General features: G+C 36.8%; 1 protein-coding gene across 1 annotated transcript in view; it reads left to right on the forward strand.

The window, feature by feature from the left end:
* The window catches only part of BRINP2 (BMP/retinoic acid inducible neural specific 2), a 202,122-nt gene extending 186,728 nt beyond the window's left edge, over positions 1–15,394 (forward strand). The window contains exon 8 of the mRNA XM_072419737.1: positions 13,465–15,394. Within this exon, the coding sequence (XP_072275838.1) occupies positions 13,465–14,578 (1,114 nt within the window). The 3' untranslated portion in view covers positions 14,579–15,394. The remainder of the gene's footprint in view (positions 1–13,464) is intronic.
* Positions 15,395–18,547: the final 3,153 nt, after the last annotated feature.

Below are 18,547 nucleotides of genomic sequence, written 5' to 3' on the forward strand. Positions count from 1 at the left end.
CAAAGTGCTTCCATGCAGTAACACATTGAGAAAGCAAAAGGTATGAGTTGACAGATTGACTTTAATCACAATTATTTCATATATAATGTAAAGACTATTAATATGCAGTAGCTCATCCACAGTCGTTGAATTCTCATTGGTATAAGTTTGTTCAGATTTTTCTAATTAAAAAGTGAAAAGAAATATTGTATAGTGAAATTACTGCTAATGCTGTAAATGGAGTATTGAGACTGTGTTAAATTTACAACATTGCCTTAAGTATATCTGTCATTGCATGAATACAGAGCCTTCCTCAGCTCAGGGCTAGGTCTTCCACAAAACAAACTAGGCAGAAAACTTAGTAATTGTTCTGCAGTAAACCAGTGGGATGGGGTATTTTTACACCAATCTGTCACTATAAAAGGGAAGATACACTTGTAGGTATTTATTATATAAAAAGACAATACAGATGGTACAAATGTTTGCAATACTTATCAATGCCAATCTAACGTATAGAGAAGAAAAATCTTTCACCTTGGCTGGAGCTCCATTCTCAACCACATTCATCATTGTTGACCTAATTCCTAAAAGTGCTGATTGTTTTTCTTTGGCTTTAGAATTACAATACTCGTAAGCCATTGACACCAAACAAGCATGTGCACAGACAATGTCAGACATATCCTGATCATTATCCTTATTTTTCTTGTATCAGCGGCACAAACACCAAAACATCAGCATAAGGGCAGTGTACCGATTCTTCAACGATGAGTACTCATTATGAGCAACAAAACATACATTCAATTTTTTCCCAAACTTGTTTAGAAGTGCTAACTGTTTTCCTTCATTTCCAGTTTTATATAATTTTCCAATGGTAAACTTTTAGTGAAACTCTTGCTCCATGACACTCTATGGGCTTTCTAAAATGCAGATTGTTAACCTAGATTATTGGATTATTACAATTTTACGGGTGTTACAGAAGCAGTGTGGATGAAAAAAGCTGGTGGGTTATGGGTGATCCTTGTATGTTTTTGTAGTATAACATATTTATGGTAGTTTGTGCTCTCCTTTTTAATGCCATTTTTTAAAATTGCACACCAATGTGCAACCAAAACAGTGGGCATTGCACCTGTGCTGAAATGTGCCACAACAGCCCTACGTCCTACAGTGCAATGCACACAAAAAATAGTCATGTATGTTTTTGGGGTATTGTAATGCCTGGGGTCTTTATACATGAATGTACTGGCTTAACACAATATGCTCACAAAGATAACAGCCTGCAGAGAACTGAGGGGGGCTGTTAGCATGGACTGAAGCTATGGCATGAATCTGCACTTTGCCCCTTACAGCACAAGGTTGCCAAATAAATTTCTGCATTTCCAGTATCATATCATATCCCTTCTATTCAGCCATGTCTCTAGTTGTTAAACCTAAAGAGCACACAAGCATGCATGACATTTACTGAGAAGAATTGTGCATACCTGATATAGAACAGATAGGGGAATAAGCAAGTAGCAGCGTTTAGGCATGAATAAAACAAGATATAGGTATGAAAAAAGTCTAAATGAAAGAAAAAAAAAAACTCACTTTCAATTTACAGTTGTTAGAAAGTCTTTGAAAGTAACTGTTCAGTGCTGCTACAAAGTTCTCCGTGCTGTAATAGAGGTGGATAAAGGGATGCTGGTTTCAATCAGTGGCCTTTTTTTTCGTTAGATGCTAGAACAAACGTAATGATTTTTTTTCTTTCTTATTTGATGTTCTGTTCTCACACAATGCCTAAATGTATCACTGGAAGTGCCATATTTCATCTCTCAGCAGCAGCAAAGGCTTTTGGGTAGAGAAATGCAAATAGCAACATCTCACCTTTCTGCTGATCCATTAAGCATATGCTCACCGTACAACACAGTCTGTTAAGCATGGCATATTGTAGGTTAGCTGCTCTTCAAGGTATTTTTTTAGTTCTTAATTGCTCTCCAAATGCTTTTTTTCGAGAAAAACAGAAATCCCTTTGACCTTTCTAAGAAGGAGGCAATTCCCTGGAGAAGCCCCTAGTGTATGGGATACATCATCATGGCAGACACAATTAGATTCGGGATTAATTACAACTTAATTATGTAATCACTCTCACCTTTAAAAAGAGCTAGTAAATAGCTAAAGCCTAGCTAGACATCAAGAGGATTCTGGGAAGAAGAATCTTCTGTTGCTTTACTTGAAAAAATGTATTTGCAGTACATTAAATATGTTTTTGTTTGTTATGGTGTCAAAAGATAGGACATAGGGATAGGTAGTCTGCCATTGGCAACTTTCTTTTGGAAATGCTAACTTATTCTAATTTTGCTAATTATGTTACTGGTCAGCTTAAATTCAGGGCAAAATCACAACTTTTCTTTAGATTTGTTCAAGGTCAGTGACTGGCGGTGTTGAAAATTGTATATCAGTATGGCCAAGCATCTAGAAGAGGTTGGTAATGGTAGCCTGGTTAGTACAAGTTAACATACAGATTGCTTTAATATGACCTAGTCAGCAGAAGTTGATTGGCCAGGACAAGTCCTGTAAAATAAGATGATATTCACTTAATCTCTCTATTGGGAAATCATTAGCTCAAGTCATTGGTTCCTTTCACCAGTCCAGTGGTACTTCTGTACTCTTGAGAAACTATTAAGCACATTGGGGCCTCAGGAGTTTGACACCCCAGAAATGTTGCTTTTTGCTTAGACATCCGCTAATGTTTTCTCTTTTAATGATTTGTATTCATTGTTCCATAAAGTGGGAACCCTGATCATGGGCACAGACATTAAATAACTCTACTAAATTAAAAAAAAATCTACTAAAAAGATCCACTTTAAAACAAAAAATCAAAGAGCAAAGTGCAAAATGGCAGTAATTATTGTTTTACTGAAGGCAGACATGTACAAAGTGAATACTGATTGGCGGTTATAGGTTATCTTACTTTTCTTTGTATGCTGTCAGTGAATAAGCTCAGAAGTCTATCAATTTCCTCAAAATGCATTAAACCCTTGCTGAGAGCCTTGGTAATGCTGTAAATAGCTAGCACAGGTAAGAGTTAACACCTGGCTCACCTGGTGCCCATCTCCATTACACATAACACAATCACATGCAGTAATGGAGAAATATACCAAACACACCAGGCTTCTCACTCAGATGAGAGATGATTCGGTGCAGAAGTCAATACTGGTAACTCAATAAGCATCTCAGACTGTTTTGTCCCTATTTTTGTAATCTGATACTGTGTTACACCAAGCGCAGCAACAGTTTATATTTCAATTTGCTCCTTGAAATGGATCGCATTGGGTATAAATGTAATGATGTATTAGATACGTGCTGTCGATCTTAATTGTAAGGTGTTTAAAGGTATTGGTAAGCTCCAGGCTAAAATCACAGTAAATTGCATCACATGGAGGAATATTTCCCATAGAACCACTGCACACATTCTTCAAATATCCTAGAAATTGTTTTACACATTCACTGCAAACCTCCATCCTCCCTAACATTAGAGATTATTTATTATATATAAAACATGTCACAGCATGTCAATTATTGTCAAAGCAAGCCACAGCTCAGTGAGTGCATGTGTCTATCTATCTATCTATCTATCTATCTATCTATCTATCTATCTATCTATCTATCTAACATAAACATTCACCAATCACTTTATCATGTACACCGTTTCAACTGTTAATGTAAATATCTAATCAGCCTATCACATGGTAGTAACGCAATGCATTTAGGCACGTAGACACTGTCAAGGTGAATTGTTGAACTGTTGACGTTCAAACCAAGCACCAGAATGGGAAAATCTAATAATTTAAAAACACTGATCTGACTTTGACACATAACCATTTCATATTTTTTTTTGAAGAATAGTTTGAAAAAAGAGTGAAAAAAAGTTAAAATGCCTTTCTGATGTCAGAGGAGAATGGTCAAATTAGTTTCAGATAATAGAAAACAGTAACTCTAGCCACTTGTTCCAATCAAGGTATGCATCCCTGAATGCACAACATGTCCAACCTTACAACAGGTGGACTACAGTAGCAGCAATCCTGTCAGCTAAGAACAGTCACCTAATGCCAGACTGCACAAGAAATGATTGGAAAAATGTTGCCTGGTCTGAGGCATCTCAGTTTCTGCTGCAACATTTAGATAATATGGTCAGAATTCGGTGTCAAAAACATGAAACCATGAATCCATTCTACCTTGGTGATAATGGCATGAAGGATAGTTGCTTGGCCAACTTAGAACACCTTGCTATCCATTGAGCATTGTTTGAATGCTACATCTACCTTAGTATTGCTGCTGCCCATGTCCATCTCTTTATGACTACTGTGTAACCTATTTCTGATGGCTACTTCCAGCAGGATAACATACCATGTCATACATCTTAAATCATCTCAATCTCAAACATGACAATGGCCTCCACAGTCACCAGATCTCTGTCCAACAGAGCAACTTTGGGATGTGTTGGAACAGGAAAATTGAATCATGGATATGCAATTGACTAATCTGCAGCAACTGCGTGAAGCCATCATGTCAACATGACTAAAATTCCCGAGAAATCTGTCCAGCATATTGTTAGGTCTATGTGAGCAAGAATTTTAGCAGTTCTGAAAGCAAAGGGGTCCAACCTGAGACTAGCAATTGCATTTATATAGAGAATCTAGATACAAGCCAGAGGATGAAAAATGTTTATTGCTAACTCCTGCTTTCTTGTTGTGCTCCTTATTGTGCACTTTAATTTTTTAATATTTAAAAGAAACCCCATGTGAACATGTCTACGGTATCCCTGCTTTTATTATAAAATCACTAAAGTGAACTTTTCGATTCTCCAACCATGCGAACATAGCACTACCAGATGCTTACAATTCACTGCTTCTCCTAAAATATACAGCCAAAGCAGATTAAACAGGTCTGTTATGGATATGCAAATTTTGACTTTTTGTCAAACATCCACAATTAAGTCCTCATCTCTATCTCAAACTCCTATTTCTGTCCACTAACATATGCTAAATGCTTTTTTGAGAGCGGTGACATATGACTGTCACAGGAAAGACAGAGCTGTGTTTGAGGATTACTTCACACCAGAAGCATTGCTTATAGCATGCATTACCCAGAGTGCAAAACATTTGCATCCATTACAAAAGCACTATAAAGAGATGTTATAATACATAGCAGTGCTTTATTTCCTTTAACACTTTGACCGCCAATTACATGTCCAACTGTAAAATAGCCTTTCATTTGTACTGGTGGCATAAGTGGGAAATTTGTCCACAGAAATATCAATTAATTGTATTTTTTACTGCCATTACTACTATAATATTACTGCGGTTTTATTCTCCAGGGTCTGTGGTTTCAGAAAATATATAATGTTTTTTGGCGGGTTAAGTAAATTTCAGGCCTAAAAGTGCATTTAGCCATGCATAAAAAGTAGCAAAAGAATATAAGTTAACCTTCCATGCATTTCCATCTCTTCCCTGCCAGTCCATAGCCATTAAGAACCAATCTTTTGTAAAGTATCTGGGTCACCAGGCTCCTATCAATTTGTAGGTGATGTCAATACAGTGACCAAGACACTCCATCCCATAAGTTGTTATGGTCACATAAATTGCATGGTCTGCTTTATTCTTATTGGAAATGCACTGCACAAAAATAGTGACATGTTTCTATTCTTTCTCAATGAACTGTGTTGGTGTTAGCAGGATAGATTGAAAAGAACTGATCTAAAAACAGCCCTGAACTCTTGTTCTGAAAAGCTTCAGGGAAGGGCAAACTGGGCTCCCGCCTTTCCCAAGGCTCCAGGTGACAAAATGGTAGGGGATGCAGGGAACTGGAATGTTATGCTCTTTATATTTGCTCAAGGCCTGATTGTTCCCAAAACCACCCACATGCAGGATGGTATTGGCATACTGGGATTTTTTTTTTGCATTATTCTTCAGAAATATTCATTCAGAAACTCAAATAAAGCATCTAAGATGAAATATTAGTGGGACTGTCAAAGCCACACTCCAATGCAACCAGTCCTGAGAGAATACATTGTCTGTTATTCCTTACTTTGTCCTTACAATGGGTGTTGCCTAGCTGTCATGTTGATCATGTAACTTCAGTACTTTGAGTCACCGATGTAGAACAATCCTGCAACAAATCAAGTTAGAACCCCTAATCTTATTACTTGTTCAGGGCCAGTAACTTAAAGTAATAAAGTCACAGACAGGATCAGCATGACAGGGAATTGTAATTTCTAAAGAAACCCAGCGAGAGCCTACATATTTGTTTCACTATGGGTTACCTTTTAGTTATTAGAATTTTGTTTTAAATAAGGCTGATGGTGTTCTACATTTGTATCCCAACAAGAAACAAAGTAAGTAAAGCTCTTTCATCTCCATCTTTGTTGAATAGAAAGGCAGATCGTTGTGATTGCGGACTTCTAGAGAAAAATGTTACTGCTGTACATATTTTATTAAAAGGTTGCTTGCTTCCACAAAGCTGGTTTAGAAAGGAATGTTGAACACCAGAAAATATTGTAGTCAAATCTCAGTAACCACGGATAATACAGCTAAACCTCTGTCTGTATGTTTTTTGTCAATTTCCTATGTCAGGAAAAGTCACAGCTTGATTTTGCAGCTTAGAATGTTAACACGCAAGCTTTGGTGGAAACTGCTGACAGCAGTGAGGTCACTCATTCCAGGCGTTCTGTGGCACAAGATAAAAGAGGCGAATTTATGCCCTTTAAAGCTGTCTGAGAAATATTACTTTTTTATTATTATTTTCATGGACACTGAGCCTGAGAGATTGGAGAAAGAATATCAGGCTTAAAATGGAATGAACAGACCCATAAAGGTACAGTAGAGAAAATAAAATTCGAGAACATGATATAGTATGAAGGCGTAACACATAAGGTCTGTAGAATCCGATGCACTCAAACCATTTTACCTTAATATGTTTATTTTCTATTCTGAGACAAAACATATATAAAATGCATATTCCTTTAGGGAACATCCAGGGCAAGAGGGACTGTAGTGAAGATGACATTGGCTTCTTTTTGTTTGAAAGTGAATCTCATGTTAAATATTGCCTGAAGGACCTAAAGCATCTTAGGATGTGACAAGTAGCTGGATTTTCTTGTAAATTTGGCACTCACTAGCTAGGTGCTGATACTTTAAGCGTACTTAAACTCAGAATTTTCACTTTACATAAAAGGGTAGACAAGCCGAAGACGAATGCCGGGACGACGTGGGACCCGATGGAAGAGACCTCTGGATGGATCGGACGGCCCTGCGGGACTTAAGGTAAGTGCTTGTGTTTTGGGTAATTGTGTGTTTAGTTCTTTCTTAAGCCCTGTACAGACATCAGGTAGATATCAGATTTCTGCTGATGATCTTTTGTGATTGTTTCTAGTGACAGGAGAATGAAGTGAGCAGCCCCCCTGCTCCCCTTCATATAGGAATACAGTGGTCATCCATGTTCGGGGGACCACAGCGCACAGATTCTAGATTTTTACTCAAGATGAGCACAACCATTCATCTTGGGCAACAATCATCTAGTATGTGTACATAACTTTACACTAACATCTGGCCAATTAAATATTGTTGTCGTAGGTTTTTGATGTTGTCTTTGGCCATCTAGGAATTTTTGAATTTTTGTGTTCTGAGTGTTTTATTTGCCCTGTCAGCTGCTCTTTATGCCAAATGCAGATGGTGTCAGTTGGTGCTCTAAAAAATCCTCTCAGGGAACATACAGGAGTTTTATGGGTAGATATTTTTATATTTATTATCCTAGATTTAGGTAAAAATTCTGTTCTAGTGGTTCTGTAAAGACCTTTGGAAAAATAGAAAGAGTGAGTGGTGGAAAGTAAACAGCTTCTGTTGTGATTTAGAAAAGATAATATTATAATATTATTATATTTTGTTTCTTAAATCATTTGATATAGTTGCTCCCTGTAATAAATATTAATTTGCAAAATAATAATTTGATATAATACCTTAACCTTAAATTAACGTAAACTAAATAAAACTGGACGTAATTCTTTTTATTTAGCAATGAAAACTCCTATATTTTGTTGCTTACAGATCAGAGCAATGTCTTTTACAAATGTTCATTCTCTTAAAATAAAATAATCAAATGTATTACCTAAGCAGTAATAAAAGCCAATAAAACCATCCATACAGATGCAGATGTAGATCTGAATATTCATTGCAGTGGTGAATTTACAATCTTTATATTTTTCAGCCTTTCAAAATGAAATATCTCTGAGAAAATGGATTTACGGCACAATTGCCAAGTAATGAAAGAAATGTAACCTTTTCTGCTAACATTGTTATATTTAATTAGTTAGGCTGCTATATTTATCTCAGAAATGACCTTTAAGGAGGCACAGCCATTTTAATTACACAAGTAAACACACAAATCCACTTTGGCTGGCGCTGCATGTCTTTTCAACAGTTTTCCAGGGGAAGTTTTATCCTCCCAATGAGTTACTGTAGGTGAAAGCTGGACTGGTGAAGTTAAACATAAGCATCTGCTCTCAACAGCATACGCGCCTGGTCTAACACGATTTCTGCTTAATTACAGACCCCAAGGCACAAAACATGGAAAACCAGCTGCATGTGTGATTTTATCCAGATATTTGTTTTATACTCAGCAACTGATATTTTCATGCTCCCAGCTCAATGCCTCCAAGAAAAAAAAATATATATATTTAAATATAAAATATATATAGGCAATCTACAAACTTCTTCAAATAGACTTCCATAATTTATTTCAAATCTGAAGTTTCCACCTCATCAACATACTAGTGATATTTTTTAAAAAATTGTACAGCTTTTATTTATGAGCACCTGTGATATCATACCTGTATTTCTGTGCAACCCAGGAAGATCATTGCTGGTGGGGGGGACAACAGAGTGCTGTGCAAAACTTCCAGAAACATTGAGAAAACCACCCAAGTTAACATCCACATATGATATGTAGAAGGAATGAAATCAAATAAATAAATAAAAGGGGTGAATAAGGGACAGTTGGAGGGGGAATAATTGGATGATGCTGTATTTCCACCCTGGAAGTAAGGTAGGCTCTGTCTGGCTCTCTGCAACATTTACCATGCAATGTAGGAAGCAGACAGTGTACAGTAAAATTGGAATAAGTGATTTCAGTATAGGAGAGAAGCCTATACAACTGTACAAGAAAGAAAGCAATGGCTGGGATTAAGCTTTAGAATCTGTAGGTTTTGTCCTAGTAATTTACATCCTGTAATAAGGCTACACATTTACTAACTTTCCCTTATTCAAAATGAAGAAACCCAATATTAAAGAACAGCACCAAGTGCCATATAAACTGGCCATAGCATATATTTCTTTTGCACTTTTATAAAACTACTATGAAAAATAAAATGATGTATTGTCCCTATTCCAGAGGATCTCCATATTCCTGCAGTTCGTGACACGTCCTGGTAAATTTTCCTGTCTGTGCTGAGTAATTAGAAGGCTGGCATTACTAAATAGTCCTTCACCCCCGAAAAAAACATAAAGCCAGCACAGTTTGAGTGATGAACTTCTTATCTACATTTTGTTTTCTGTCCATTGCTTGGCATTAAAGCTATTGGATGAAATCCCTAAAAAAAGGGAAGTTACTACCGGTAGTAGAAGCATATATTTCACGTAGTATGGGTTTCCTTTATTCCTTATTATACTTTTATTTTTTACTTTAGTATTTATCTCTTCTGCCAAGAAATGCTATCTCCTAATCATTTTTTGTTAAAGCAAGTTTAGTTCTACTTTACCAGTATCCAAGCTTTAATCCCATATGTATACAATGTTCAGTCCTCTTTCTGAAAAACACTAATTCACATGGGCTATAATAAACATGGTTGTAAATTCTCATGCTGTTTATCTTGACATTTATATTAGTGTATATATGACTTTGCAAGAGTTGGAATGAATCAGATTTATAAGGAAGAGATCATAAAATCTCTTTATTGACCATAGTTGCACTGCAATATAATTTTAGGAGTCCCAAATTATTAGTACTTCTAGAAAGATAAAAAATAGTCAATAGCCAACTATCAATAATATTGCATTGTTGTTCTGGGGTCTAACTTTGAATATTGACTACTTGTCTTGAGTCATATGGAATCTTTTTAGACTATTTGCCTCATTAAGATTTGATGTACCATTATCACCCACTTTTGATCTCCATTTGAGATTTACATTGGTAGTATTTAATCCAATTGGGTTGCTTAAAAAGGAACAGCAACAGACACCATCAAAATATGCGATTGGTCCAGAGCAGTGTTTCTCAACCAGGGCTCCCTAGAATCTTAAGGTTCCTTAAGAAGGTTACTAGGGGTTCCTTCAACATTGAGAAATTTGTGACCCCCAGGTCAGTTTAAGAGATACCAATGATCGTTTTGGCTATACTCAAGGGTGACAGCCTTACCACTGGTCAGCAATGTAAGAGGCATTCTTCCTTCTGACCACCACACTAATGTACTGTGAGCTGTGGATATAGTAAGTATAGTAGGGGGTCCCTGAAGACCTGAAAGGTATTTCAGGGGGTTCCTTCGTGTTATAAAGGTCTAGAAGTTCTGTTCACCAGAGTGCATTTGGCATTATCGGAGGAAGCTGGCGAATTGAGTCAACTTGTCATTTTTTTTAATATTTTTTCTATTGTGTTGTTTCCTCCTACTTTTGTGTTCCAGTAGCTCCTGTTTCATCCTTCGTAATAAAATGTAAACATTGAACAAGAAGGACCCCTTATAATAGTTACTTTTGCTATGACAATCCAGGTATTGAAGTATCGTGCTCCGACAACCTGGAGTCCTGGAGACATAAAAGAACTGGTCAGATGTTTTAGGCCAGAATCTTTTTATACATAATTTAATGTTTTTTTGGTGGCAGATGTATGTTTGTTTAGGGAAAAAGTAGCTGAAGTGGTTTTGCAGTATGCGCGTATGAGAGATGGGTGAACATTGTTTGAAGTTCATCAGTCAGTCTTTAAAGTTGGGTGAACGTATGCCCAACTATAAATAATGTTTGGCCAACCCTTCAAAAACCAAAACAAGCCAAAGGACATTCAACAATTTCTTGTAAAATGTTACTGTATTCCCGCAAAAAAAATTAAATAACCAACCTTTTTATATAGAAAAATAATTGGGAAATAATTAAAAGGTTGTTTTTTGCAACTTGTGTTCAAATGTTTGAACATGAATGTGCATATATATGCAGAGGACCTCTAGAGGGAGCATTGACAAGTGTGTTCAATAAATACATTAATCATGTAAAATAAAACAAATATAAATTTACTTTAGATAAGTATTACAGTAGTAAATTATATTCGTAAAATACAATGTAGCTTATTTTTAAAGGAAATCTGTCATTCATTCAGATAATAAGACTGAACTTACAGCTTTAGCTTTATGCGATTTCCAATAAAATCAAAGACTGATGCATCGAAATGCATGTTAACACTTACATTAAAATGCAAGTCAACATATATCTTGATGCACATCAACATGCATTAATATGAGTTATGATATACATTCAATAGAAAGTGCATTATGATGTGAATTAATAACACGCATGCATACATAATGGAAAAAATGTCATAGGTGAGGGTGATACGTTCCTTTTTATGTTACAAACATGTTTCTAAGACCTGTCTCTAGCAAGAGGCCATGTCCTATTGGCCTAGCTACATTAGTAAAATGGCAGGGTCTTTTAGCATCTTTATAGATGTTTTTAGTTGTGCTTTACATAGTCAAGTCCCTAGAGTCTAAGAGCAAATGTTTTAGGAGGAAACCGAAAAACCTGGTTGTACGTCATGGACTTTTTTCAACCTGACCTACTATGTAACCTACCAGCATACTGGTAGGTACTGGAGACAAAATGGAAACACCCAGAAGAATCCTATGCAACTACATGAAAAATATACAAATTTCATGCAGATGGCATCTTGCACCCTTGTGCTACAAGGCCAGCACAGTAGCTGCTGAGCAACCAAAATGCCAAGCCTGTTTTCAGGGGCCAGCATACCTGAAAGGCATAAACATACAACACATATATGCAATACAACAATTGTAAGTAGCATGCATTTTTAAGCACAAGCATTATGTCATTTAGAGGTAAACAGGACCCTAAGACTTAAAGTGCTGCCAAAATATAACATAATATAACTCTTGTTACTCCTATAGTTTTGAATTGTTACCAGTTTGGTGCAAAAACCTTCCCTGTCCAGTGCTGTCCATGATCAATAAAGGTTCTAATATTGGACAGAAAGGATTGGGTAACCTATAATGGACTGCAGCCTTAGCACAGAAGGGGATGTTGAGCCCTTGGTAGGACCGAACTTATTTAGATGCACTGGAAACATTTTACTCCATTACAAATATGATAGTTAACACTTTGCAAACCCTGTTTTTTGGCAGGGTATTTATTTGAACATTTAAAACTACTGACATGTTCACTTTCTTTTATGTTCTTTATTAACAAGGTCAATTTCCTTTCAAAATAAGTGGGGAAGGCATCACATATGCATCTTAAATGCCTCTACTGCACTCAGCCTGCATTTCAGATGTTTTCTATTGACATCAATTGAATTAAAAATTAGAGTGGAACGTGTTTGAATAAGACAAACTGCTTTTCTAAAAATCAGATCCAACCTGAAAGCAAAAAAGGTTCTTTTGTAATTTGTACTGATGTTAACAAGATTGTGTTTAATGGTTGTTAAATTTGTTTTATAACACATTTCAAACAAGATTGATAACTTTTGCATAAGCATTAAAGACCTATTCACACCTTGGCTTTTTAATGAGTAAAAATGTAAGTCATTGTTGAACAAGATGATGATGATCGGAGAGATGCGTTTTGATGTATCCACACAGCTCATAAGGTCTTTTGATAACTATGGCATGCAGTAAAGAAAAGTTACCAGTCTTCAGAGACATGTCAAGCTTGGAAAAGTTATAAAGATGGCTATAAAACACATTACAGAAAGATCTACCATATACGATAATTATGCAAAAGACAGACTATTAATGTATAATTACTACAATGCCAAGCACGACTGGTTGCAAGGCAGTAAGTCAAAGGTAATGCTTTCCTTCACAGATTGAAACTTTATCACTCCCTCTTGGGGAGGTTTAAAAAAAATTACAGCTGTGATTGTCACATGACCTTCAAATGCCTAGCAATATATAAGTCATCTTTTAAAGAGAATGCAATTTTATAATCAGTTCCCAATTAACACCTTTCCACCATAAATCCACATCTGATATTGGCCTAATCTCTTCAGTTTACTCAATACAAAAAATATAATGCATTTCCCGTAATACATCTTGATATGGGTTACATCATTTTGCACATCTTTATTGTTCTTTGCTCTGCTTTCATGAATATGCCTGTACATATGATGTAGCATTAATATATTATAAAATGCTTAGGTTTAAGTAAATAGTAATTTCTTTTTCTTTATTTTCTGCAGGTCTGTATCCTATTGGTGGCATCGGATTCAGTCCCTTCTGTACTGTAGTGCCTCTCTCGTGCCTGGCACATTTCTAGAGGCTTCTCACAGTTGTACCTGCACTTTCCAGCATCCCAACTGCCAGGTGAACATACCCTGCATACAAGGACCAGGTCCCTTGTGTTCCCTTTGTTCAACAGTACACCATTCCCAGTGTGCCAGCTGCAACCCTGGATACACCCTCTCAGCTCAAGGCCTGTGTGTGCCTTCAGTGCCTGAGTCCTCAGAACCCTACCTAGGGACAGAAGGTAGCCTTCAGGACTTGGAGGTGAAGTACTTGCTCCTAAAGCAAGATGGACGCTTGAGAGCCCCAGCATTCTTTATTTCTGGAGATCTACGACTTGGCATGTGGTTTCAAATGGGAGGCAGGAAGCGTATGCTGCTGACCTGTAAGAGCAACAAGCATTGGCCAAGGCAGTTGCATATGCTTCTAGGACTTTCAATGCGCCTTTGTCTTGCTGGGAATGGGACCAGAGATCCACAAGTAACAGTGTATGTTAATCCCTTTGGAGGGAGCCACTCAGAAAGTTGGCTGTTGCCTGCTGGGGAGCAAGGTTTTCCAAGCTGGGAGAAAACTTGGGACATGGAAGGAGGAGACCGCTGCCAAAACTGGACTTTGATATTAGGTCATCGGTGGCGGTCATTTTTTGAAACTGTCCATTTTTACATGAGAAGCAATCCTCTAGAAGAAGAAGGAGAGGAAGATTCAGCAGAATGGACTGACAAACAGACTTTGGATGACAAAGTGGGAGACCCTGAATATGTCCGTATTGATGGTCTTCACGCTTTTGGGTATAGTGTGCCCTTTGACCCTGAGTCAATTAGAGGCTTGGCTCAAAAACTTGAGCAGCCTGGATCCAGAGAAGGAGCACTTATGGAAATGCAAGAGTTGAGAAAACGGGTCAATTTCCTTTCCCCACCTGGTGCCCGTAAGTTGGATTTGTTTAACTGCTTACTGCGACACCGACTGAAAATGAGCAGCAATGAGGTGGGAAGAATACAAGCCCAGCTTTCTGTATTCAGCAGTCAGCTTCCTAATGGCTCCACATATGAGACAACAAAGCTCTGCAGCTAGAAGTTCCTACCAGTTCATTCTTAAGCTTCTTTGATACATAGCAAAGGCCTAATCAGGCTTGAGAATCATGTACAGTGTCTTCCTTTTGTGAAGTCTGTTCTTACCACTACAGTAGTCCTTGGCTCTGCACTATCTTTGTACTGAAGCGGCAGAGTCCCAAAATGGTTACATTTGCCAAACAAAAGGATGCAATGAAAAATGTTATATGTTATTATAGTCAATGCTTTCTAAATTTAATTGTGCAACCTGAATGATGTGCAACCTTCAGTGACATGTTGATGAATGTCATTGTTATGCAGTTTCTTCTGGCAAGCCAAGAGTGCCCAAGCTGAAGACAAAGCTGTGAATTCCAAAGAGCTATGAGAACTCTAAAAGACATCACAGCTTAAGCCATATTAAGAGGAACCTCCTGATGACACCATCTTTCCTTGCCTTTTAATATGGAAGGACAGTTGAAGATCTGGCCGTATAATGTGTGAAGATGAGCCAAGGGGGGATTAAAAGAAACGTAACTAGAAAAAAAATAAACATGTAGAAACAGGATTATTTTAAAGTGTCAAATTTAAATGTTTATGGGCGTACAAAATTCTATAGAACTGGGTATTTATCTGTTTCACTGTTAGCCTAACCTAGCAGTATACCTATTCAACTATCTCCTAAAGCCTTATTATTGTCACCAGTGACACCTGCAAGGGAGCGTGTCATCTGGTACAAAGGGGGTTAATGGAGCTTGTAAAAGGTCGTAATTTTGAATTTGCAAAAACTGGCAAAAAAAGCACAAGAAAAAAAATATAATAATACAAGACTTTCCAGTGACCAGTGTGTGTTGATGTTTTAAATAAGTACACATTCTGCGTGTGTCTGTGGACACAGGGTTTAGTGCGTGTTTACAAATACCCAGGTCTTTTGTGTGTATGGGCTTACGACAACACAACAAGGAAGCTTTCTAGTTCTCAATGCAGTTTAGTAATATTTCATCAGTATGTAGACCTGGTAATGAATGCAGAGCTGTACCAAGGAAGCAGGCTCATTGAGCAAATGTCTCAAGAATAAAGCCTATATGGAAATAAGTGTCTGTAAGCCTAGCAGAGATAATATGGCTTCTTCAAGGTCAGGTGAGCTGATATTGGCACATAGTAAATACTTTCTATTAATGGACACAGGTTAAACTAATTATGCACTGTTAAGCATGACAAAAGATTATTGGTTATTTTCTAAACCGTTCAACACGAAAACTCCCTTTTCTTTTACTGTGCCATAAGGTGATTTATACCCTACCTGTGGCCATGTATTTTCAGATATTTGTATTTCAAAGAGGGCTCAATAAAGACTAGAAAGCTTTGTAGATCTTTCTGTATTACAGCATAAATTTACCTTCCGCTTTTCTCAATCCTTGATCTTTATTTAAATACAAGGCCCTGATTGGTATGAAATTTTTACATTCCAAGATGTTTCTCAGTTTTGTGGTGGGCAACTACACAGAGGAGGTTTAAACCTTTGCTGTTCCAGTCCTGGCATTGAAGCCCTACACCCATCTCAAGAATACTGCCAGTGATTTCTGCAGCCAAGACTGATTAGGAAATCGTACTCTTCTCACTGTGGTTGGAGTTCATCTTTTAAGAAGGCATCCTAAAAAAATCCAAAATTTATTTGAATCAGCTTCCTCTTCTAATATTGACCAATAATAGGATAACCACCACACATATTCACACACACAAACATTATCACGTCACATGTTTGATTTCAAATGGAATATGTATACCTTTGACAAAAAAACAAAGTTCCATGGACCTCTACCATATCAGTATGGACATCTTATTATCCCAGATTTAATATAGAGAAGCTTTGCAGGTAATAATCCATGTTTGGGGTATGGGGGTCATTTTTGTCTGCAGAATATCAAAGTTTGTGGCCAGATGGAAACACCTAAACCAACAATGTCTCAGGCTTTTATATTGGGTGTTAAACCAACCAGGTATGCCTGCAAATATCATGTGCACTATTAAAGTAGATATAAACCCATGGACTGACATCTCATAAAGGATAAGATGTGTAAATCTAATTTAAAAAAACATTTGAAATCTTTTTAAACCTGCAACTTTTGTTCAGATAATACTTAGAACTCTATTTATAAGGCAGTGATTCTGACATTCCCCGGTGAAGAATCTTCCAGATACATATGTTTTAATTGCAGTATTTGATTCTCTTTTCACTAGGGAATATTTCAGAGCATGTCAGATTCACTGCTTTATAAGTAGACCCCTTAGTGATCATATTATGAAGGCAGAAAATTCTCAGTTCCCTGCATTATCACCTTATACCTCAATACAAGTTGCCACTTGTATCCAATATCTCACAATTAGGAAGTCCATCTCACAAAGGAGTGTGTGCATGTAGACAGGAAGAAATTGGTAATGAAAAGAGGTGAAAACAATATTTTGTTTTACTACAGGTATCAATTGTTTTATGATATTCAGAGCTTTAGCAAAATACCATTCAGTTAGCTCAGTTTAAATCTACGTTAAATATCATTTTCGGGCCAAATATCTACCGGTATGTAAATCTTTCAGACTTCTTTTTAATTTTTTTTCAAGTCCTGGGTACAGAATAATGACCAAACATAATCCCATCACCAACTCACAATGCAAACTACTACTTTATTATATAAAACGAAAAATAAATTGTTTTGAATTTATATATTAAGCATCGCTCCTATGAATATCTTTTATACATTTTTTTTAAATGCTTTTATTTCTCATTTTTTGAAGAGTCAGAGAACCATATAAGGTGCAACTGAGATTTGCCGGGGCTAAAGTATGCTCTGTTGTGTAGCATCCACTGGTTGTTGAGAGTAACTGAGTCATTCCCAAGGTACAGAGGAACAGTCTTAGAAAATGCTAGCATAGGAAGGCAGATTGTGACGACTACTGTAAGACAGCGGTCTTTGTTCCACTGTTGGGTTGATGAATAAAAGGATGATCAGAGAATTTTACCCTGTGCGTTGGCCTGGTCCACACAGGCAATGCTATACTAAAAATGCAACATCTAGGCTACACTGAACCCCTGTGTTTTAATTCTACAATTTTGTATATATGCATTCTTGTTTTATATCTTCACAAAAAAAGGGGCAAAATGGACCTCTGTCTGACATAAGGCATAACAGAGATATAGAGCCTGATTTATTAAAGTTTTCCAGTGGCGATAGATCATCATGGGAGAACCTGGGTGATCCAGCAAACCTGGAATTTATCTGGTCCAGGCATTTAAACATTTACCAACTAGTAACAAATTAATTTTATAAAAATAATTCCAAGTTTGCTGGATCACCCAGGTTCTCCCATGATATTTTCTCCAGTGTCGGAGAGAGCTCTCAGACAGTATATCAAACCAGACCCATACTGTATTTAAATATATGCTACCTACCTGATCCCACTATGAAGATTCAGCATAGTGCAATTCCAACACAGAATAAGTACACATATTTTACTGACTTCCTTATAAACTATTTCTTCTAGAGAGAACTCTGTTACAAGACAATATGAGATTAAAAGTAAAACTTGAGCTAAAATGTGTTTTCTAGTTTAGAATGAAATGAAGAAGTTATAATTTCATTGTCCATCTTTGTTCTGGTTAGGAGGATTTTCTCACTAATAATTCAGGAGGCCTTTGTAACAAGACAAATTTTCTAATATTTAAATTGTCATCAGCACAAGGAAGAGGGTATATCTTTCCATGGGGATACCTGTTTTGGAAAGAATCTTCAGCTTTGGATAAATTTCTACTTTTAGTGATTTCCCATGGCAGAATGTTTTTATGTAACGTGTATTGAAGTGGAAAGAAGGAACAAATGAAGGCAATATATTATAAGAATAAATTTCATTAAATTTGATTATCAGTTTACAAAGTCTCATTGCAAAAGCTTGGTGGTGCTTAAGGCAATGTACAGATTTTGGAACAGTTGCAAAGAAT

Source organism: Pyxicephalus adspersus, chromosome 8 (genome assembly GCF_032062135.1).
Source record: "Pyxicephalus adspersus chromosome 8, UCB_Pads_2.0, whole genome shotgun sequence".
NCBI lineage: Eukaryota > Metazoa > Chordata > Amphibia > Anura > Pyxicephalidae > Pyxicephalus > Pyxicephalus adspersus.